Source organism: Centropristis striata, chromosome 17 (assembly GCF_030273125.1).
Source record: "Centropristis striata isolate RG_2023a ecotype Rhode Island chromosome 17, C.striata_1.0, whole genome shotgun sequence".
Taxonomy (NCBI): domain Eukaryota; kingdom Metazoa; phylum Chordata; class Actinopteri; order Perciformes; family Serranidae; genus Centropristis; species Centropristis striata.
The window spans coordinates 1,182,501-1,205,294 of record NC_081533.1 but is presented as its reverse complement, the minus strand read 5'-3'; the positions used below and the strand labels follow the sequence as shown (position 1 = coordinate 1,205,294).

The 22,794-nt window shown below is 39.3% G+C and overlaps 2 protein-coding genes, 1 long non-coding RNA gene and 1 pseudogene across 3 annotated transcripts in view; 2 read left to right on the top strand and 2 right to left on the bottom strand.

The window, feature by feature from the left end:
• The window catches only part of LOC131988994 (scavenger receptor cysteine-rich type 1 protein M130-like), a 912,635-nt pseudogene that overhangs the window by 154,150 nt on the left and 735,691 nt on the right, over positions 1-22,794 (top strand).
• LOC131989001 (macrophage mannose receptor 1-like) lies at positions 5,536-17,344 on the bottom strand. The gene is made up of 6 exons (XM_059354158.1): positions 16,879-17,344; positions 15,524-15,675; positions 14,086-14,305; positions 12,223-12,577; positions 11,046-11,119; positions 5,536-7,227 (listed from the first exon to the last, which is right to left on the bottom strand). Exons 1-5 carry the CDS (start codon positions 16,913-16,915, stop codon positions 11,080-11,082), a joined length of 804 nt encoding a protein of 267 aa, XP_059210141.1. The 5' UTR covers positions 16,916-17,344; the 3' UTR covers positions 5,536-7,227; positions 11,046-11,079.
• LOC131989004 (uncharacterized) lies at positions 19,507-19,957 on the top strand. The gene is made up of 2 exons (XR_009395912.1): positions 19,507-19,637; positions 19,692-19,957. It is a non-coding gene; the product is annotated as an uncharacterized LOC131989004 (long non-coding RNA).
• The window catches only part of LOC131989002 (type I phosphatidylinositol 4,5-bisphosphate 4-phosphatase-B-like), a 16,748-nt gene continuing 15,744 nt past the window's right edge, over positions 21,791-22,794 (bottom strand). Inside the window, exon 7 of the mRNA XM_059354159.1 lies at positions 21,791-22,794. This exon is cut by the window's right edge and continues 253 nt beyond it. The gene's annotated coding sequence lies outside the window, so the exon portion shown is untranslated.

Below are 22,794 nucleotides of genomic sequence, written 5' to 3'. Positions count from 1 at the left end.
GCCCTGTTCTTGAGAGGAATGTCTTGAGAGGAACTTCAATTAAAATTTTTACAATATAACTTTAAACTACACATGATTTACACATTCTAGCCTGAGCCTTATATTGAATTACATATTTATTGTATTAGAAACTAAAGTGCAAAGATATATTGCTGTATCTAAACATTTTCATTTACTTATAATGATTTTTAACCACCTTCAACACTCTCAGTATTTTCTCCTTATCACAGAATGCAGGACTTTTTACCAAAGAAATTCTGTTTGTGCATGTCTGTCCTTTGTCTTAGTCTCTATTGATAAGAAAATGCTCCTATCAATTCATAGTCGAAGCAGTTGTGGGGGATGCTCCTGGTGCACTTGTTGCATTGTTCTGGAACAGGTGCTAATGTTCAGGAATGTAAGGTGTGGTTGTAAGGTGGAGGCTACATGCATTCCTATTAGGATGATAATCACAGTGTACGATAGGTCAATCATACAGTATTGTATGGCCTGTGAAATGTGTGAATTGGCTACTTCAGTGCAATGTGTAAACACTTCAAAATGAAATCAGTCTCCCCACCACCCCATCTTTCCTGCTCGTCATCCGGAATCTAGTAAGCATGTGTGCTATTTGTATATACAGTGTACATTTGTTTCAATTTTATTTTTTCCATTTCAGAATGCCACCAGCAAAGAGAGATCCTCGATACAGTGTGCAGGACGTAATTTCCATCGTCCAAAACGGAGAAAGTGATGTGGACCTGGATTTTGACGACACTGATGCAAGTGACGAAGAATCAAATACTGATGCCTGCGTGGACAAAGAAAACAGAGAACCTGATTGCCCAGCCAATGTGGACATTGAGCCCCCATCAAACAGACACACCATGCCCCGTGACAGATATCGCTGGCAAAAAAAAGATTTTATCAGTCCCAATACTGATTTTTCTGGTCCAGCTCTCACAGATGATGTCACCTCCATCCACACATCACTGCACTACTTCCAGAAGTTTGTGTCAGAAGACATGGTTGAAGCTCTGGCAACAAACACAAATGAGTACAGCGTTCAAAATCACGGAAGATCAGTCAACACAAATACTAAAGAAATACAGACAGCATTGGGCATGTACCTGAGGATGGGCCTGGTACAAATGCCTGGAGCCCGTATGCACTGGGACACGGACACGCGGCACCCACCTGTTGCTGATGTGATGCCACGCAACAGATTCCAATTGCTGTTGACAACATTGCATTTTGTAAACAATTTTACAGTGTCGGAGACTGAAAAGAGGGACAAACTCTGGAAACTCAGACCATGGCTGGATTCACTCAGAGAGAATTGCCTGCAGGTGGTACCAGAAGAGCACAATTCTGTGGATGAGATGATGATACCTTTCAAGGGGAAGTTCAGCAGCATCAAGCAGTATATGCGAGGCAAGCCACACCCATGGGGGTTTAAAGTTTGGTTGAGAGCTGGAATCTCTGGCATGATGCTTGACTTTGATGTTTACCAAGGGAGCTGTCTGTCTGCCAGTCTGAACTTGGACTGTCAGGTGACGTTGTGATATTGTCATATACCATAGAACATTATTTTTGCTTCATATTTTAATGAATATTTTTGATGACTTTTGTACTTAAAGGATTTAGAGACAAAATGTCGTCATAAGTTGTTTGTTTGCTGGAAGCTTGGATACACAGAGAGATGAAATGATGAAGATCACTGTAATAAATGTATCAGCAGCATCAACTATGTACAAACAACATGAATCACTTTAATAAACAGATGATTTCATGTGCTTGTTTCTCTTAGTTAGGAAAAGGGCAACAAAAGATGATTTCTCCTGCCCGACCTGTTCAGCTGCCAACAGAAGCTCCACTGTGACGCTGTTATCCAGCAGGACCGTCCTCACTTCCTGCCTGCTAGACGGAGATGGCGTCTCAGAGAACGCCATTTCTCCAGAAAACCACCTGACAACCCCCAACTATGGCAACACAACAACACTTTAGCAGCAAAAAATCACAACAACACTTCCACCTCTCCGTGTGTCACATTCTTCCGCACTAAGAAACTCACAATTTTCAGCTTTGTGCTTTATGCGTTTCACATTTTTCTGCTCTGTTTGACTCAAGTTTTTCCAAATGCACGTCTCCTTTTTCCGCTTCATGTGCCTGGTGATTTACTAGGCTAGGCAACATGGCTGAACAGAGAGAAATGTTGCTCTCCCACTTGGGTCCAGACTGAAATATAGCAACAGGTTCTGGACTGATTTTCAGGACATTTTGAGTGACTCTGATGTTGCACGGACGATGAATTCTAAAGACGTGAATGAGCCTCTGAATTTTCCTTTAGTTCCCCCAGCAGGTCAAACTTTACACTGAGTCCCTCAACAATCTGTCTATGGAAGAAGTGTCTGTGTGTGTCTGTGTGTGTCATGGCACGAAGGTGTGTATCCTCGTTTTTGAAGATTTTGAATTAATTTCTCTAAATATCATTATTTACATAGGACGTGTTGCAGCATTGCACTGTTTCTGATTGGACGCCTTTTAGGGGAGCCCCGCCTCCTTTTAGGGGAGCTTCGCCCCCTTTTACGGGAGCTCCGCCCCATTGTGTGATAGGCCTACACTTGGTCAGTAACACAATTCACTCTGTATTTCCACCCTGACTCATCTCATCTGAAGTCTATTTAGCCTACCTATCTTTAGGAGTTTTAAAGTGGCTACAAGGTTCAATTAAACAATAATATTCTAATAGTTTCCAGCGAATATCAAGAAAAAAAATCCCTGATGCTAAACTGGACGAGCCATTATTTGTTACGACCAGTCAGGTCACAACAAAGGCAGGTCTACACAGTAAACCTCGCTTAAATCCACATTTTTAATTAAAGTATCCACAACATTATGGTACGTTGGTTGGGAAAAATATAACGATCTGTATCGGACTTCCTGTTTACTAGATTCAGATTCAGAATACTTCATAGTCCCAGAAGGGCAATTCAGTTTTACAGTCAGCCTGTCCATAGTACAAAAATATATATATTAAAAAACAAACAAAAACATGCATTTTGTGCATTAAGCAGCCTGATGGCAGAGGGGATAAAATAATTTGCATACCGGTTTGTTTTCCAAATCGGCACATAAGACCGCCGACCTGAGGGCATGATTGCAAATTCCCTGCCAAGAATGTGATCAGGTTGGGTTAAATGACTAGTACTACTACTAGCCTGTAGCTTCGGTACTAGTTACTGCGTTTAGCTAAACGCTTGGTTGGATTAGACTCTTACAGCATCACCTGCGGTAAACTTAGAATGATCTGATGGTTGCATGGATCTGACTCTTACTAGTACTGGTGACACAGTTCAGTTCAACAGTACAGTTACATCTGTCTACCTTGGTGGAATAGAGCCCAAATGGCCTGAGACAAGTCCAGGTGTGATAATCATACACTATTAATGCAGTATACAACTACACAAAAAGTTATGAATATGTTTTTTTATTTCTTGTATTAGCACTTTGTGTGCACAAAATTCCCAATAGGGGTAAATTCTATACCACCCAAAAGATATTTTTAAATCTCACAAAGGGAACTCCAGTAGTTGCCGGGGAGTGCATATTATTCAGAGCTTCCCTTAATCGCTGGTCAAACAGCTTGTGTGTGTCTGTGTCCAGTATTTCCATACAGACCCGTCAGAATGGATCCAAACACTGTTGCATGTCGTTCAGTAGCCGCGAGCTAACATTAGCTAACAAAAAAAATTGTGTTAATCCCAAAAAGCTAAACTCTGTACATTGTTAGTCTTAATATATTTCGTAAATAACGCTGTCTGTGCATCTGCTGCCTCAACAGGAGAAAAAAAAGTCCACAAATACCGTCACACACACACACACACACACACGACAGACTGAACTAACAGTGTTAGGAGTGTGTGTTTAATTCGGCATGCATCTGATCCAACCAGCAGATATTTAAGTGAGAAATCTTACTTTGAAACAGATTGAAATTTTACCCTGCTGCAGCTGAAACAACCTCAACCAGATGCAGAGTGAGCTGAGCGACAAAATCTTATTGATTAAATTGATATTTATAGTAACTGTATCCCACATCGGACTCCGTTCGGCGCTTATATCCTTGATCGGACACATCTGCAATGCTGCACTTTCCGGTGTTTCACGGTCATTTCGAAAAATATCCCCACCAACAGTGTAGGTATAAATGATTTATACATATTTAACAATCCACGTGTTAAATTGAGTTCAGGTACATGGAGATTTACATGTTTAATTACAATATGAAAGTAAATGATGAGAGAAAGCAGTAAGAACGCTCAGCAATGATCTTAAAGTCCATCAGTATTTTTACTGTACTGTATTTTATTGTGAAGGACAGAAGTATGATCCAGGTGTGTTGATAACGGTGATATTTATTTGGCTTTCCCAGAAACATCCAATTTCCCCTGAAAAACTCAACAGCCTCCATTGTTTTGTTTTACAGCAAGGAGATGAAAGTGTCCGATGTGGGAAACAGTTAGCACACGGCTAATTCACCGGCGTTAGCGTCCTTTAGCCGACTCTTGTAAACCCGAGGCTCACACACACGGTTAAAACAATACAGTCTGAAAGAGAAGTCAAACTCATGTTTCCAATTTATTAAGTGGTGTGAAACTAAACATGATAGCTAGCTTCATTGGGCTAAACCGGAACTGGGGTCCCGTAAACCGGAAGTGTCGTCTGTCGTGGCGACGCGCAATAAGACTCACAGGAAAGTTGTGGATAAAAACTTTACAGACTGTGAAGTGAGTTGTGAGTGTGTAGTGTGGTGAGGGATGTGTTGTGTGCAGTTAATGTTGTACGGTGCAAACAAACAAATCAAACATTACCTCAGAGGGCTGTTCCATCAATGTGGATTAAGGAAAAGCCTGGTTTACTATGATAAGCCTCGCTAATTTAAGTGAGAGATGCGTTCCATCAAAGTGGCTTATGTGACTCCCCGCTCAGTAACCACGGTGACTGATACCGCCCTCAGTAACCATGGTAACTGATACCACTCAGTAACCATGGTAACTTACCCCACTGAACTAGCCTGCTCCGGGGCTAACAGGCTAACTGTCGAGCTAACTTTAGCTGTGTGTCAAATAATTCCAGACGGGTGGAAACAAAATCCCAAAAGTCAGTTCCAACACGTTTCTGTTCATGTCACTTTTGTCATGTCCGTGCGGAAAGTTTAGACTTTTTTCTCACAATGTGACGATGCATGAATTTACACAACTACTTCAGTCAATCTGTTGTTTAATTCATGCAATTTTTGTTTTGGAGTGTGCAAACGTTTTTTAATTCTTTATTTATTCATTTTGTTCTAGCTGTTAAGACAAAAAAACACATTAAATGCATTCTTAACCAGGACCTTCTGCTGTGGTCAAATATATACTTACATCATTATGTAGTTACTTTATCTCCAATTTAATTATTACATTCTTAGCTTTTTGACTCCATATCGAGTTTCTGGTTTTCAGTTCCCATTATATTATATTATATTGTATATATTATAAGCATATGACGCTGGCAGATCGCACCGACATCCTGTAAACAAAAACGTGTCAAAGAGCATCTTAGCTGATTATGTTAATTATCAATTATTATTTAATTTCTCAGTGTCCTGCAGCAAGCTGCATGGTTATTAAACACAATCTGTAGAATGAAGATAAAGCCCAAACATTATTACGTTTTCACTGTCCAAGTCCTTTTGTCTGTTCAGATTTCTCCTGTTGAGATGTAACAGAATAATTAATATAGGACAGGGTTACTTCACCCAGTTAGGCCAATTTACAGTAAATTAATTTTAGTTGCGAGTTCTCCAGATTAGCCTCCAGCTAACTGTGAACATACAGCTGTTATTATCAGCCTACTGATAATATAACCACTCTTATTGTATCTAGTGATCTAATTGATCATTTATTAACAACTACAAATAACACAATAAGTAGGATTTAAGTACTTGTGCATTTTATCAGTCTGCATTTTTTTAACCATGCCATCATGGCTCTGTTAATAGTTAGTTAGTTAATATTGTCTCTTATTGTGACTGTCACTAGATATTCTTCATAAAGCTTCTTCAGCACTTTCACCACTTTTTGCGACATCTTATTGGCTGTTCCAGATCAATTAATACGGGCTGTTATATAATCCAGCCCGCTGATCATTTTACAGGCAGTTTTACCAAAGTCTGACTTTACTCCACAGCTATATTAATAAACCAACAATTTGTGAAATAATTGAATACATTTATTGAATTCAATAAAAACATTATTACGTTATTTCATCATACATTTACTTTGTTACATATTATTTTTATTTAATCATAAACTCTATTATTTAAAAATGTCATAACAGCAGTATTTCCAGAGAAACTTTAATTTCTAAAACAAAACATCAAGTATCTGATCTCATCATAAAGAATATGTGTAATCTAATTTTATTAATTTCATCGATGAAATGTCAGAAAATATTGAAAAATCTGTTTTAAATCCCCACAGCACACACACGTACATTAAAATGACTTGTTTTAATAAACCAACACGTTAAAATAATATACGTCAAGTAAATATAAGTTTAAGACCATATATGACAAAGAAATGCATTAAATATTCATATTTGAAAACTCAGAACTGTTTGGCATGTTTTGGTGCGATATATTAACTCAAATGAAGAAAGATGTTTTTACTCATGAAAGTAGATTTGAATGTTTCCACACAACATTAAAGTTTAAAGGTGGATTTTCTCTGGAGTTGACTCCAGTCAGATCTCATTTATATTATCTTACCTATAAAATGTGAAAAATAATAAAACATTGCTTGTGATAATTTCGCTCAGCCCAAACACATGAATTCATATTTACTAAATCAAGTTAGTATATAAGTAAATATAAGTTTGTGACCATATATGACAAATAAAAGCATTACATATTTCAATTGGAGAAGCTGGAAGCAGCAGATATTTGAGCTTGTAAAATGACTAAAATGATGATTTGATGATAAAAACAGCTGCAACGAGTGGATTAATCAGCTAATTGTTGCAGCTCTATACTCACACATCACACGAGGACTCTGAGGAAAGAAACACACTTTTCTCTAATAAACAGCAAATCTAAATTAAAGCTCGTCTTCTTCTTCTTCTTCTCCTTGTGGAAGACTTTTCCATCTGCTGCTTCCTCCAGCTCAGTGTGACGTCGTCATTCAGCCCCTGGTCCTTCAGCTTCTGTTGGCGCTGACAAACATCATTACTCACACACAGAGATTACATTCTGCTTTGTTATTTACATTTCATCCTCTGGAAGCTCTTTTTCAGGGTTTTAGGGTTAGAGACTCTGGAGGTGACGTTTGGTTTTCACCGTCGCTAACTGTGCACAACGTTAGCAGCTGAAAGCAGCATGGCTAATTATGCACAGAGTCTCCGCTGATCATAAACATTGTGATTGTGAATTAACCGGCATCACGAACTGTGCACAGTGTCTGGTGCTTGTTGTAAACAAACAGAGATCGCTAAGTGAACACCTCGTGCAGCAGCAGCACATACACACTGTACTGCTACAGAGCTAACTGTTAGCCTGTTAGCACATACACACTGTACTGCTACAGAGCTAACTGTTAGCACATACACACTGTACTGCTACAGAGCTAACTGTTAGCCTGTTAGCACATACACACTGTACTGCTACAGAGCTAACTGTTAGCACATACACACTGTACTGCTACAGAGCTAACTGTTAGCACATACACACTGTACTGCTACAGAGCTAACTGTAGCTAACTGCCGCTAACGGAGGCTCTTCTTAACGAGCCGGCCTCCGACAAGCTTTGAGCTCTGAGCAACAAGGTGAAACGGTGTGAATACAGGATTTGTACCCTCAGAGTTTAGCAGGAGGAGTTGTTTTTTCCTCCTTTTCCAAAACTCAAGAAACAAGAGGAGCGTTGCTGGTGGTGGATTAAACAGCGTGGTAGAACTGTCAACATAAATCTCCAAGATCAAAAGACACACATGTCTGCTCCAAGGTAAGCTGCTAGCTAGCTAACACGAGCTAACTAACGATTTTCTAGCTGTTAGATGTGATAACCCAAACCGGATTTAACAGTTATGGTTCCTGTCAGCTAGTATTCTTACCACTACTAGTGCAGAACTAGTCCAACAAACTAGGCTGATAACGGTCCTGGAAGCTTGACGGACATAGCAACAGTAACTAAGGGGGCGGAGCTTTTGCGAAAGGTTAATTCCACCTGGACAAAGCCTTCAGAGTGACACTATGACACTATTTACCTCTCATGTCATGTTACTGTCCAAAACATTGTAATGTTTAGAACATATGGTTTGTTAATGATTTTGTTGGATTTAATATTTTAAATGTCTCTTGACTGTTTCTTTTACTGCTTTAATGTGAATTCACTCTCCGAGGCTCAATAAAGTTTTATCTTATTTTAATCCTTTGGAGTTTGGCGCTTTGTCGGTTTTTGACTCCTTTTCATTCTGCCTGTATAAACCACTTAAAAATCTTTACCATGACGTGTTGGTATCGTTGTTTTCAGCAAAACCTCACCTATGTAAGCTGATTATTATTTTCATTTTGACTTACTGGATCAATATTTTGAACACAAAATATATTACAAAAAACACAGACAAAAAACACATAAAAAACAAAAACACAAAAAAATTACATAAAACACAAAAAAACATTTAAAATACAAAAAAACTAAACAAAAAATTATATAAAACACAAAAAATATTTTTTTTTACAAAAAAACATTAAAATTACAAAAAACAAAAAATTTACAAAAACTAAAAAAAACACAAAAACACAAATGAATTACAGCCACCCAAGAACCCGTTGGTGGACACCAGCGGTGAGGGAGGCCGTCAAGCTGAAGAAGGAGGCCTTTCGGTCCTGGCTGGCCGAGGGGTCTCTGGAATCAGCAGACAGGTACCGTTCGGCCAGAAGGGCTGCAGCTGCGGCAGTCGCTGAAGCAAAAACTCGAGTATGGGAGGAATTCGGGGAGGCCGTGGAGGAGGACTTTCGGTCGGACTCAAAGAGGTTCTGGAAAACCGTCGGGCGTCTCAGGAAGGGAAAGCAGGGCTTGGCCCAAGCTGTGTTCAGCGGGGGCGGAGACCTGCTGACCCGACCTGTGGATGTCGTCAGACGGTGGAAAGAACACTTTGAGGAACTCCTCAATCCAGCCAACACGTCCTCTGTAGAGGAGGCAGAGTCTGAAGACTCAGGGGAAGACTCACCAGTAACCCTGGCAGAGGTCGCCGAGGTAGTCAAAAAGCTGCCCGGCGGCAAGGCGCCAGGGTTGGATGAGATTCGCCCTGAGATGCTGAAGGCTCTGGACACTGTTGGGCTGTCATGGTTGACACGCCTCTTCAGTGTCGCGTGGAGGTCTGGGACAGTGCCAGTGGAGTGGCAGACCGGGGTGGTGGTTCCCATTTTTAAAAAGGGGGACCGTAGGGTGTGTTCCAATTACCGTGGAATCACACTTCTCAGCCTCCCCGGGAAAGTCTACTCCAGGGTGCTGGAAAGGAGGCTCCGGCCGATTGTCGAACCTCAGATTCAGGAGGAACAATGCGGCTTCCGTCCTGGCCGTGGAACAACGGACCAGCTCTTTACCCTTGCGAGACTTCTGGAGGGGTCATGGGAGTTTGCCCATCCAGTCTACATGTGTTTTGTGGACTTGGAGAAGGCCTACGACCGTGTCCCTCGGGGAGTCTTGTGGGGGGTACTGCGGGAATATGGGGCACCAGGCTCGTTGCTACGAGCTATCCGGTCCCTATATAACCAAAGTGAGAGCTGTGTCCGCATACTCGGCACAACGTCAAACACGTTCCCAGTGGGTGTTGGCCTCCGCCAGGGTTGCCCCTTGTCTCCGATTCTGTTTGTGGTTTTCATGGACAGGATCTCAAGGCGCAGCCGGGGGGAGGAAGGGATTCGGTTTGGTGACCTAAGAATTGCATCTCTGCTTTTTGCAGATGATGTGGTTCTTTTGGCTTCATCAAGCCGGGACCTCCAGCACTCATTGGGGCGGTTTGCAGCCGAGTGCGAAGCGGTTGGGATGAGAGTTAGTACCTCCAAGTCTGAGGCCATGGTTCTCTGCCGGAAAACGGTGGACTGTCCCCTCTGGGTGGGGAAAGAGATACTGCCTCAAGCGAAGGAGTTCAAGTATCTCGGGGTCTTGTTCACGAGTGAGGGTAGAACGGAGCGTGAGATGGACAGGCGGTTGGGTGCGGCGTCAGCAGTGATGCGGACGTTGTACCGGACCGTCGTGGTGAAGAAGGAGCTGAGCCGGAAGGCAAAGCTCTCGATTTACCGGTCCATCTATGTTCCAACCCTCACCTATGGTCATGAGCTTTGGGTAGTGACTGAAAGAGCAAGATCGCGGATACAAGCGGCTGAAATGAGCTTCCTCCGTAGGGTGGCTGGGCTCAGCCTTAGAGATAGGGTGAGGAGCTCAGACATCCGGAGGGAGCTCGGAGTAGAGCCGCTGCTCCTTCGCGTCGAAAGGAGTCAGCTGAGGTGGTTTGGGCATCTGGTAAGGATGCCTCCCGGGCGCCTCCCGTTAGAGGTGTTCCGGGCACGTCCAGCTGGTAGGAGGCCCCGGGGAAGACCCAGAACACGGTGGAGGGATTATATCTCTCTCCTGGCCTGGGAACGCTTCGGGGTCCCCCAGGAGGAGCTGGACGTTGTGGCTGGGGAGAGGGACGTCTGGAATGCCCCGCTTAGCCTGCTGCCCCCGTGACCCGGCCCCGGATAAGCGGAAGAAAATGGATGGATGTTACTACATTTGGTCGAGGTGTTTTTTTACCTTTGCTGAAAAAGTGTTAATGCAATAAATGTGACATGTAAACTTGTGGAAAAGTTAAAACTGTAGAGTTCAGCTGACAGCAGGAAACATGCTGCTGAACGTTTCTACGTCATGAGTCATGAAGAAGTCGAGCTCCGGCTTCGTTGGGCTCCAGAGGGTTAAATTTGTTTCCAACAGTCATTTGTTTACACAGTTTTTGCATAAAATTTGTATAAAAAGATGATTTACCTTCTTCAGCATTCCCTCCATCACATCAGGGCCCTTAAGACTCATCCTCACTCTCATCATATAGTTCAAAGATGCTTAAAAAAAATAAAACATTATCAGTTGAGAGATTTCTGCTTGGGTAATAATCAGCATCCTGTTGATATAAAGTGTCATCAGTTAGTTAGTTATCAGTCAGTTAGAAGCAGTTACTTCCTCCATCTGTTGATATTCTCATATTTAAGTTAACACAAACCGATTATCTGCTGTTGGTCAAAGGAAACCTAAATCTAATATAAATACTGTTTGAATCTCCACTGCTGCTCCAACCCTCTGGACCTCCTTCAAAATAGCTTACGGGACCTGACCTCCAATCTCTGTTTAGTTCTGTTGTCTTCTGCATTTTGTGTCTGTATGCAGTGGCGTATCTAACCAGGGGCCTCCAGGGGCCACTGGCCCTGTGAAGAAGCCCTTGGCCCCTGCTGTGGCCCCTGTGTCAAATTAATAATAAAATGATCAATTTATAACAATGAACAATGGAACAATTCTAACCTTTCTTTTTGTTCAAACAATATCTCATTTTACACAAAAGGAACCCAGAATGTTACATTGTATAATAGTTTAACTCTCTGGAGTCTTATTGTGCTATTTTGTCTATTTTTGAATCCTTTTCATGTCTTTACGTGTCTTTGTAAGTCATTTTGTGTCCTTTTTGGTCATTTGTGTCTTTTTTTGGTCATTGGTGTCTGTTGTTGTGTCTTTTTTGGTCATTTTGTATCTTTTTTTTTTGTCATTTTGTGTCTTTTTTTGGTCTGCTTTGTTTTTACTGCATTTTCAAAATAAAAAAAGTGATTGTGTACAAAAATGAGAAACGTCATTGTCATACAAAAATTCTTGGTGAGTCTCATTATTTAAATCAATGTATTTGTATCTTCCAAATATACTTCAATGAGATGTTTAAATGAGCTAAAATAAAGGTTTTGAATGCTTAAATATCATCTTTGCCATTTGTTAATGTGCTAATGTGGCCCTCTGATTAAACACTGGCCCCTGCTTGGCCCCCACAGTAACACTGGTCTAGAACCGCCACTGTTTGCGTGTCTAATTTCGGTTATGTTAAGCAACTTTGAGTACCTTTAGAAGCGCTATAAAAATTGAATGTATTATTATTATTATTATTATGATTTGAATCAGGGGTTACCACTTAGCTGGACCGTTGCAAATGAAAGGCAACCTCTGGTCACAGGTCACGTCCGCCCATTGTCCAGAGTAGGAGCTGAAATCTGCTGCTGCACAGTTCTCATTGTAACCATTAGGTTCCCCTGAGATCCAGTATCTGAAGGAGGAGTTGCTTCCATCGGACCACTTCCAGGAGTCTCTGTAGAGGCCAATAAAGGCTTTTCGATCTCCTCCTGCTGCTTGAACCAGCTCCTGGACCTTCTGGTTCTCTGCCTGGTTCCTCACACTGGCCAGGTCTGTGTGGTGTTTTCTGCAGTAGCTCTGGGCCTTGGCCCAGGTCATGTGGTCATCAGTGAGGACAAATGTCACATCCTGCCCTGAAAACAGATGCAGAGGCAGCATAACACACAACCCTGATGCAGACTTTATATCTGAGGTTCTCTCTGTATGGATGTTCTTCTCAGCAGTCTGATGGTTCTTAATGAATGTGAGCATGAAGCTGAAGTCTCCGTGGAGCTGTGTGCATGTCAACTCTTTTCCTGCAGCCCTGTTGACTGTTAATGTGGGATAAAGCTGTTAATGATGGAGCTCTTTATAGAAACAGTGAACCCTAAAAGATTATCACGATGTTTAAGGGGATTTTGCGATAACGATATTCTTGGCGATATTACAAAATACTGGAAAATACATAGGAAATATGATTTTTTTGGTCTGTATAAATAAATAAAACTGAAAATAATACTTTTGACTCTTGGGTATTAGCAAATAATTAAAAAAAAACAAACATTTAGGGCATGGGCCGCTGGAGGCACTATCAAAATAACCAAAAAAAGACACAAAATTACCAAAAAAAGACACAAAATGACGAAAAAAAAGACACAAAATGACAGGAAAAACCCCCAAAATTACTTAAAAAAGACACAAAATTACCAAAAAGAGTAATTAAAGGGACCTTCCACACACAACACGGTAAAGTGCCATTCATATAAAACTCACATTAAACTTTCATATCAAGGTGGGGGCCACAAAATATCTTCACGAGGGCCACAATTGGCCCGCGGGCCACCAGTTTGAGACCCATGATTTAAGGTGTCAGGGGGCCCCACCAGGTGAAAATTTTTGTACATTTTGTAAGTATAATGCATCAATTTCATCCACTTTGAGAACTAAATATGAGCAAACACCTCACATAATATTTTTCAGTCAACATGTTTCCACGAGGACTTGGAGAGCCAGACAGTGAAGAATAATATAAGGGGGTCCGGGGCCATGCCCCCAATCTGGAGAACTGGTTTTCATAAAAGACCAAATTTGGTGCCTTTTTTAGTAATTTTGTGTCTTTTTTTGTGGTCATTTTGTGTCTTTTTTTTGTAATTTTGTCTTTTTTTTGGTAAATTTGTGTCTTTTTCTAGTAATTTTGTGTCTTTTTTTAGTAATTTTGTGTATTTTTTTGGTAATTTTGTGGGTTTTTTTTTAGTAATTTTGTGTTTTTTTTTAGTAATTTTGTGTCTTTTTTAATAATTGTGTCTTTTTTTAGTAATTTTGTCTTTTCTTTGTAATTTTGTGTCTTTTTTAATAATTGTGTCTTCTTTAGTAATTGTGTCTTTTTTAGTAATTGTGTCTTGTTGTAGTCATTTTGTGTCTTTTTTTTAGTCATTTTGTGTCTTTTTTTAGTAATTGTGTCTTTTTTTAATAGTAATTTTGTGTCTTTTTTTGGTCATTTGATACTGCCTCCAGCGGCCCCCAGGTCATTAGAGTTTGAGACCCCTGGTCTGGGTCATTAATGGAAACACTTACGTCACTCGGGCAACAAGTAGGAATGTTGCTAATATCATGAAATGCATTTTTTTACTCATAAAAACCCGTCACTGCTGAATATTCTGACCTGTGACATCAGAGCAGACGGCCCGTCTGCTGGCTGTGAAGCTGACGTCGTACCATAGTCCATCTGTTAAAATCACTGTGCAGTGTTCTACACCTAGAGCATTGCTTGGTTGTCCTGGTTTCCACCGTCTGAACTCCTCCTCTCCTGCTCGGTAGAAGCTTGTGTCTGACAGCGACCACTTCCAGCTGTCCACGCTGTCGTACAGGCCGATCCAGGCGTGCTGAAACACAGACCGGATTGTGATCTACAGAATGAGACCCTGCTTGGCCTCCTTTCAACAGCTACAGCAGCCATTCCAGCTCCCACATCACCATTTATTCTGTTAGCTACAGCTGAGACACTTCCTGAGGACTCATGTTCCACAATACCAATGTTACCCTCAGCAGATTTATTTACATATATATGTATATGTATATGTATATGTGTATATATGTATATGTATGTATGTATATATGTATATGTATATGTGTGTGTGTGTATATATATATATATATACATATATACATATATATATAAATATATACGATATATGTATATATATACATATACATATATATACATATACACATATATATACATATACTCATATATACTCATATATACGTATACATATATATACACATATACATATATATACATGTATACATATATATACACATATACATATATATACATATACATATATACATACATATACACATATACATACATATATACATACATACATACATATACATATATATATATATATATATACATACATATACATATACATATATATACATATACATATATACACATATACATATATACACATATACATATATATACATACACATTTATATACATATACATATATATACATATATACACATATACATATATATACATACATATACATATATACATATATACACATATATACATATATACACATATACACATATACATATATACACATATATATATATACATATATGTATTCAGCTTTATGCTTCACATTAACTCATTAAGTCCCGTAGTGAGACTGTTTGGCTGTGACAGGAAGTGACTTCCACATAATGTGGCTGTAACTGGAAACAGAAATGTGATAAAGTAGCTCATTTCAAAAAGCTTATTTTTTGTTACTCGGCTAAATTTAAACCCATTTAACAATTCTAATCCGTTAATGTCCTTTAGTGCATTTAACCTGTTTTCACCATATTTCCTGCACAAATTAATATAAAACAAGTAACAGAAATATCACTGAGACGTGTACACACATCGAGCTTTTAACCTAAAAATCAAAAACCCGTTGTGGCGTATTTGTCACAACATTAATAACAACACCTTTTTTTTTTTTTTTTTACATATTTGACGCTCCATGCATGGTGTCATTTATTTATAAAAGAGGCATCCATTGTGAAAAGAGCTCTGAAAGTAAAGAGAGTGAACTCACAGGGACTTCTTGTGTTGCTATCATGTTGAGGATGTCCACGTCCTCATTGCCGTCTATGGTGGCCAGGTCTGAGAACCTGTGTCTGCAGAAACGCTGTGCTTCACTAAAGTTCTTCTGTTCTCCAATGAAGTAATAGTCACGCACACACAGGCCTGCACACACACACATGCACACCCATTAGTCATGTACAAATGACTTTTATACATGTTCACTTTGGAACTTTACACAAAAAGGTGTTTAAAACCAGATCAAACAGTAAGTCTGAGGGAAATGATCTTGCTGCATGGACAGATAATTTACCTTGACAAGATTTATTACATTAAGATTATTAAATTTAGAAATAAGCATGTTGAACACTTAAAATAATAAATTAACTCTTAAAACCAGATAAATTAAAGCTGCCAGCAGCGATGAACTGAGTGACCTGATGATTATTTGGTTCTTACAGAGACAGAAAAACTTTTTGTCTTTTTTTTTGGTGTTTTTATTTGTCTGTCTTTTTTGTGATTTTACGTCTTTTATTTCTTTTTTTGGTCTTTTTGTGTCTTTTTTTGTCATTTTGTGACTTTTTTATGTCTTTTTGTGTCTTTTTTTGGTGTTTTTTTTTGTCTTTTTATGTCTTTTTGTGTCTTTTTTGGTGTTTTTTGTTTTGTCTTTTTGCGTCTTTTTTTTTGGTCATTTTGTGACTTTTTACATCTTCTTTTGATCACAAAATGACCAAAAAAAGACAAAAAATGACCAAAAGATATAAATTAAAGCTGCCAGCAGTGATGAACTGGCCCGAGCAGAGTGACCTGATGATTATTTGGTTCTTACCAAGATAAAAAAAAAAATTTAGATTTAGAAGTGTTAGATCATTTATTTTGTTTTAAGAGTTAATTTCTTATTTTAAGTGTTCAACATGCTTATTTCTAGATTTAATAATCTTAATTTAATAAATCTTGTCAAGGTAAATTATCTGTCCATGCAGCAAGATCATTTCCCTCAGATTTACTGTTTGATCTGGTTTTTAGACCTTTTTACAGTGTGTAGTTCTGCCACTGTGCACAACATTTGACACTGAAAGATTGTTCTTATTACTTATTCTGCATTCAAGAAACAGTTTGAGCAGGTCAATAAAACACCTGTTATATATCATAAAAATGAGTTTAATTAGTGCAGGAACACATTTTAAATGATTTATCTCTCACACACTTTTCAGAAAAAATAGAGATTTTCCATAAAGGACATCCGCTCAGTGTGTTTGGGTTTAAAAGTCAAGACAAGTTTCACACCAATGTCCATTAATTATAATGCAATGTAGCTGAAGGATGATACATTAATGTAGTGTGAATATAAAAGAAAGAAAGACTTGCCTGGCCCAGCCGTCAGGAGCAGAAAAAGCACCAACATCTTCTTTCCTCTCTCCTTCTGGTGAATGTGAGACTTCAGACTCGCTGCTGTTGCAACACAATGATCGTGTGCAATTCTTCAGAATTATTCAAAGTTCAAACTTTGAATCATTCCGAGGAATGATTCAAAGTGGGAGGCACAAACAGAGGCAGGAATCATTTTCATATTCAAATCAAATCAACAGGCAAATACTGCACACTTTCCAAATCAAAGCTCCCATATCAACCTCAATTAAACAAATGTGATCCTGTCATCAACTCTGGTTGTTATTCTAGTGGGACTCCATTTGATTTGGGTTTAGCCCAACAATTTGGGTCATTTTGTGTTTTTTTTAGTCTTTTTGTGTCTTTTGTTGTGTCGTTTTTAGTTTTTATCCTGTTGTCTTGTTGTCCTTTAGTCTCATGGTGGCCTCCGTACTGGGGGGGGGGTGTTCAGTCTGCCCGTGGGGATGTGGAGTCCGCCCCGGTCTACCCGGGTGGTGGTGGTCTCCCCGGGTGGTGGTGGTCTACCTGTGTGATGGTGGTCTACCGGGTGGTGGTCTACCGGGTGGTGGTGGTGGTCTACCCAGGTGGTGGTGGTGGTCTACCAGGGTGGTGGTGGTGGTCTACCGGGTGGTGGTGGTCTACCGGGTGGTGGTGGTGGTCTACCAGGGTGGTGGTGGTCTACCAGGTGGTGATGGTCTGCCGGGTGGCTGTGGTCTACCGGGTGGTGGTGGTCTACCAGGGTGGTGGTGGTCTACCGGGTGGTGGTGGTCTCCCCGGGTGGTGGTGGTTTCCCCGGGTGGTGGTGGTCTACCAGGGTGGTGGTGGTCTACCGGGTGGTTGTGGTCTCCCCGGGTGGTGGTGGTCTACCAGGATGGTGGTGGTGGTGGTGGTCTACCAGGGTGGTGGTGGTCTACCAGGATGGTGGTGGTGGTGGTCTACCGGGTGGTTGTGGTCTCCCCGGGTGGTGGTGGTCTACCAGGATGGTGGTGGTGGTCTACCGGGTGGTGGTGGTGGTCTCCCCGGGTGGTGGTGGTCTACCAGGGTGGTGGTGGTCTACCAGGTGGTGATGGTCTGCCGGGTGGCTGTGGTCTACCGGGTGGTGGTGGTCTACCAGGGTGGTGGTGGTCTACCGGGTGGTGGTGGTCTCCCCGGGTGGTGGTGGTCTACCAGGGTGGTGGTGGTCTACCGGGTGGTTGTGGTCTCCCCGGGTGGTGGTGGTCTACCAGGATGGTGGTGGTGGTGGTGGTCTACCAGGGTGGTGGTGGTCTACCAGGATGGTGGTGGTGGTGGTCTACCGGGTGGTTGTGGTCTCCCCGGGTGGTGGTGGTCTACCAGGATGGTGGTGGTGGTCTACCGGGTGGTGGTGGTCTCCCCGGGTGGTGGTGGTGGTCTACCGGGTGGTTGTGGTCTCCCCGGGTGGTGGTGGTCTACCAGGATGGTGGTGGTGGTCTACCGGGTGGTGGTGGTGGTGGTCTACCAGGATGGTGGTGGTGGTGGTGGTCTACCAGGGTGGTGGTGGTCTACCAGGATGGTGGTGGTGGTGGTCTACCGGGTGGTTGTGGTCTCCCCGGGTGGTGGTGGTCTACCAGGATGGTGGTGGTGGTGGTGGTCTACCGGGTGGTGGTGGTGGTGGTCTACCAGGATGGTGGTGGTGGTGGTGGTCTACCAGGGTGGTGGTGGTCTACCAGGATGGTGGTGGTGGTGGTCTACCAGGGTGGTGGTGGTCTACCAGGATGGTGGTGGTGGTGGTCTACCCGGGTGGTGGTGGTCTACCAGGATGGTGGTGGTGGTGGTCTACCCGGGTGGTGGTGGTCTCTGTGATGGCGTCCTCTATGGCTGTGTGCTCTGCCACCTCTCAGTGTGGAGGCTCCCACAGGTTGTTTCTCCTCATCTGGATCCTCGGTGCCTTGCCATGTCTCTACACTGTCAATCAATATGTGCTGTGTGTGAGTCTGAGTGTGTGTTTGTGTGCGTGTGTGTGCATGTTTGTGTGTGTATACATACAGATGTGTATGTGGGGGAGAGAGGGGTAGGTTTTGTCATTTTTATTGTTTGTTCTTATTCTTATTTTTTGTAAAGCACTTTGTGTTGCATTTTTATGTATGAAAAGCGCTTTATAAATAAAGTTTGATTTGATTGATTGATTGATTGATTGACTTTGTTACTTTTTTAGTCATTTTGTCTTTTTTGTCATTTTGTGTCTTTTTTGAAAAGACACAAAATCTAACCCTAACCTCAAAATGTAGAAGCGTAGAAGAATAAAGTCCATTCTAAAAGTCCAGCAATCAAAACTTACTGAATTAAAAGTATAAAAGTGTCAAAAGTAAACATACTTTTTAATGCAGAATATATTTTCTAAATATATTATTCAATTATTTGTATTGATACATTTATGTAAGCTAAATTTTTTCTTGAAATTAATCATGTTTTTATGTTAAATCTCGACCTGAATGGTAACTAAAGCTGTCAGCTAAATGTAGTGAAGTAAAGAGTTCAATATTCGCCTCTAAAATGCAGCAAAGTAGAAGTAAAAAGTCAAAACTGTACTATAAATAAATACCACATATGATTTAGAAATGGAAATAAAAGACATCTGAGTCAGGAGAACTTGTTAAAAGTATTACTTTGTTTCACAATATACAAAAAAAGAAAAAGAAAAACTCCATCCACCGGAATAATATTGACAAAAACATGACAGTAGTAGATCATCAGTACAATGTAGTGCAACATGTTTCACAGTCAGCGGGAACTTACATCAACCGGCCACTAGGGGGAAGCAACAGCTCTCATAGACTCTGAACACTGACGATTAATCACCATATTTACACTCCGATTCACTTTGATTCAAATCAGACGCATAAGAGTTAAAGAGACAAGATGAATAAATAAATCAGTACATGTTTCTGTGTGTTTCAAGTGATTTCCATCAGGTAAAACTGCATCTTGTAGTTGTATTAAAGCAGATTATGAAGAGTTTCGTCCAGCTCAGAACGAGTTATTAAGTTTATTTGATATGAATCATTTTCAAACAAAAACAACAAGTAATTTTAATCAAATGCACCCAAAAAAATCCCTTTGTGAAAAAGTCTAAGTCACGAGAAAAAAGTCGAAATATGAAGAAAAACGTCAAAATCACAAAAAAAAGTCAAAAATGAGAAGAAAAATGTCGAAATCATGAAAAGTCAAAATAATGAGAAAAAAAGTAGAAATGAGAAGAAAAAAAATTCAATGTGAAGAAAAAAGTAAAAATGAGAAAAAAAGTCTAAATAAAAAGAAAAACGTCGAAATCATGAAAAAAAGTCACAATAATGAGAAAGAAGTCAAAATGAGAAGAAAAAAAATGTCGAAAGAAAAAGAAAAAAGTTGAAATCATTAAAAAAATTCAAAATGAGAAAAAAAAGTCGAAATCATGAAAATAACTGCATTCTTGTAGTTGTATTAAAGCGGATTATGAAGATGATGAAGAGTTTCCTCCAGTTTAGAAGCTCAGCTCAGAACTAGTTATTAAACTTATTTGATATGAATCATTTTCAAAACAAAAACAGAAGTTATTTAAATCAAATGCCCCAAAAATCCCTTTGTGATGATCTGAACGCTGACATGCTACTAGACTTCATGTGAAGAAAATTATCAGCTGATAGTGGGAAATTAATATTTTTATTTATAATAATAATAATAATAAATTAGAGCCGGGACTATTGGTGGTGCTGTATAACTTTAAGACCTTATAATAATTTTAATTTATCTGCAGACTTTTTGTTCTATAAAATCCTTTATTTTTATTGAGTATTCTATACGTTGACGTGTTTAATTTGACAGATTATATCAAAGTATTTAATTAGAATTATTCACAAAAATGCTCTCTGAAACCAAAATATGTTTGTGAAGTTTTTCACTGAACTTTACCAGAACAATAAATGAACATTTAGAGAGTCAGAACGGACAGATATATGGAATATTAAGATTATTATATTACAACTGCAAAAACAGCTGATTAAGAGATTAATTTTAAAATACAAAAATGATGTGTATCAGCTGATTAAATCCATATTGTGCATCCCTTGAAAATGAAGCCATTTATTCTGAATTAATGCCTTTTCATTGATAAATACCCCCATGTACATCATTTATTAATTACACTCACCTCGTCAGATTATTTATTATAATTATTATCTAATGAACAAATAAAACACAAACGTGGTTCATTGTATGAACTGATTTAACTGATAAGTGACTCTGAGATGTTGCAGAACCTCAAAGCTGTTCAGATATTTAGATTTTAATTCAGTCAAACTGCTCCAATTTTGAGTTTTACTCCCGACAGACTTCATGAAAAAAATCAAAATGAGAAAAAAAGTCGAAATCATGAAAAAAGTCGAAATGAGAAAAAAAAATTCAAAATAATGAGAAAAAAGTAATTAGAAGAAAAAAGTCGAAATCATGAAAAAAGTCAAAATGAGACGAAAAAAAGTCAAATTCACAAGAAAAAAGTAAAAATGTGAAGAATAAAGTCGAAGTCACGAAAAAAAGTCAAAATAAGACGCAAAAAGTCGAAATCATGGAAAAAAGTCAAAATTACAAAAAAGTCGAAATCATGAAAAAAGTCAAAATTACAAAAAAAGTTGAAATCATGAAAAAAGTCAAAATTTAAAAAAAAGTTGAAATCATGAAAAAAGTCAAATTCACGAGAAAAAGGTCAAAATGTGAAGAATAAAGTCGAAGTCACGAAAAAAGTCAAAATGAGAAAAAAGTCTAAATGAGAAGACAAAAGTCGAAGTCACACAGAAAATCAGCTGAAGTTTGAATAAAACTGCTGGAATATAATTTAAATGAATAGTTTGACATTTTTGGAAATACACTTATTCACTTTCTGGTAGTTTAAATGTTAAAAAAAAAACACAAGTTCCCATTTATTATCAAGGACAAAACTCCTAAACTTTCCCATGACTTTTCAAGGACCCATAATAACATTTTCACTACCTGGAAAACAAAGCTGGGGAATAAGAAAGTGTGTGGGCCTTTAAACTCAGACTGAAACATGAATTATGTTTTACTAATGGTAATCTCTGATTAAATGGAAGATAACGGGAACAAATCATTTCATTTAAAAAGCAACAAGACTACATTACTTTCCCAAAACTTTCCAGGATTTTAACCCTGATTCCAAGAAGATCCAGAATGCATAAAACAGTGTGTGGATTAAAAAAAAAACAATTAAATGTTTGTATTATCTTTTATTTATGTTCTGCATAACTTTTTTTGGAATCAGGGTTTGTATTTACAGGCCTGAAAAAAGAGATTTTCTCCGTTTCCCATGACTGTAGGAAACCTAGAAAATATTAATTTCAATAATAAGTTTTAATATTTCAAACTCTTGTCAGAAAGCAGCTGTGCATATTTCCCAAAATATCAAAATATTTCACTATAAAAGGAGGAGCATCGTTTATTTATTTTACAGAGACAATAACAAAATAAACAGAATTAAGTTTTTTTTTAAAAAGCAAAAATAATCTTGTTTCTTCCCTCTGATGTTCTCAGTTTGACTGAATTATTAACTTCTCCCTTTTTAGTTTGATTATATTTGTTATAACTTCTATTTTACAGCCTTCCTCTCTCAATCTGTCCATCCAAACCAGCTTTAACTCACTCAGGACTGGTTTTTTTAACGATTATTTTATTTTCTAGAGTCCACAGATTTGTTTTATGACTATCGGGGCACAAAGACTTCAACCTGTTTGACTGATTTTGTAGTGAAACAAAGAGAAACTAAGAGCACAACAGAAGAAGAAGAAAACCAGCAGGTCTGAAACATTTAAACACTTTCGTCTTTACCTCCAACTTCCCTTGTAATGAACTTTTTATGGAGGTTTTGTGACAATCTGGGGCTCCTATTTG

Bases quoted from the DNA above. Each gene is read 5' to 3' on its own strand.
- LOC131989001 (XM_059354158.1), bottom strand. From the start codon at position 16,915: ATGTTGGTGCTTTTTCTGCTCCTGACGGCTGGGCCAG. The intron at 15,676-16,878 runs GCAAGTCTTTCT...GTGTGTGTGCAG, and splicing joins GCTCCTGACGGCTGGGCCAG to GCCTGTGTGTGCGTGACTAT. The intron at 14,306-15,523 runs GTGAGTTCACTC...TCTGTGTTTCAG, and splicing joins TAGCAACACAAGAAGTCCCT to CACGCCTGGATCGGCCTGTA.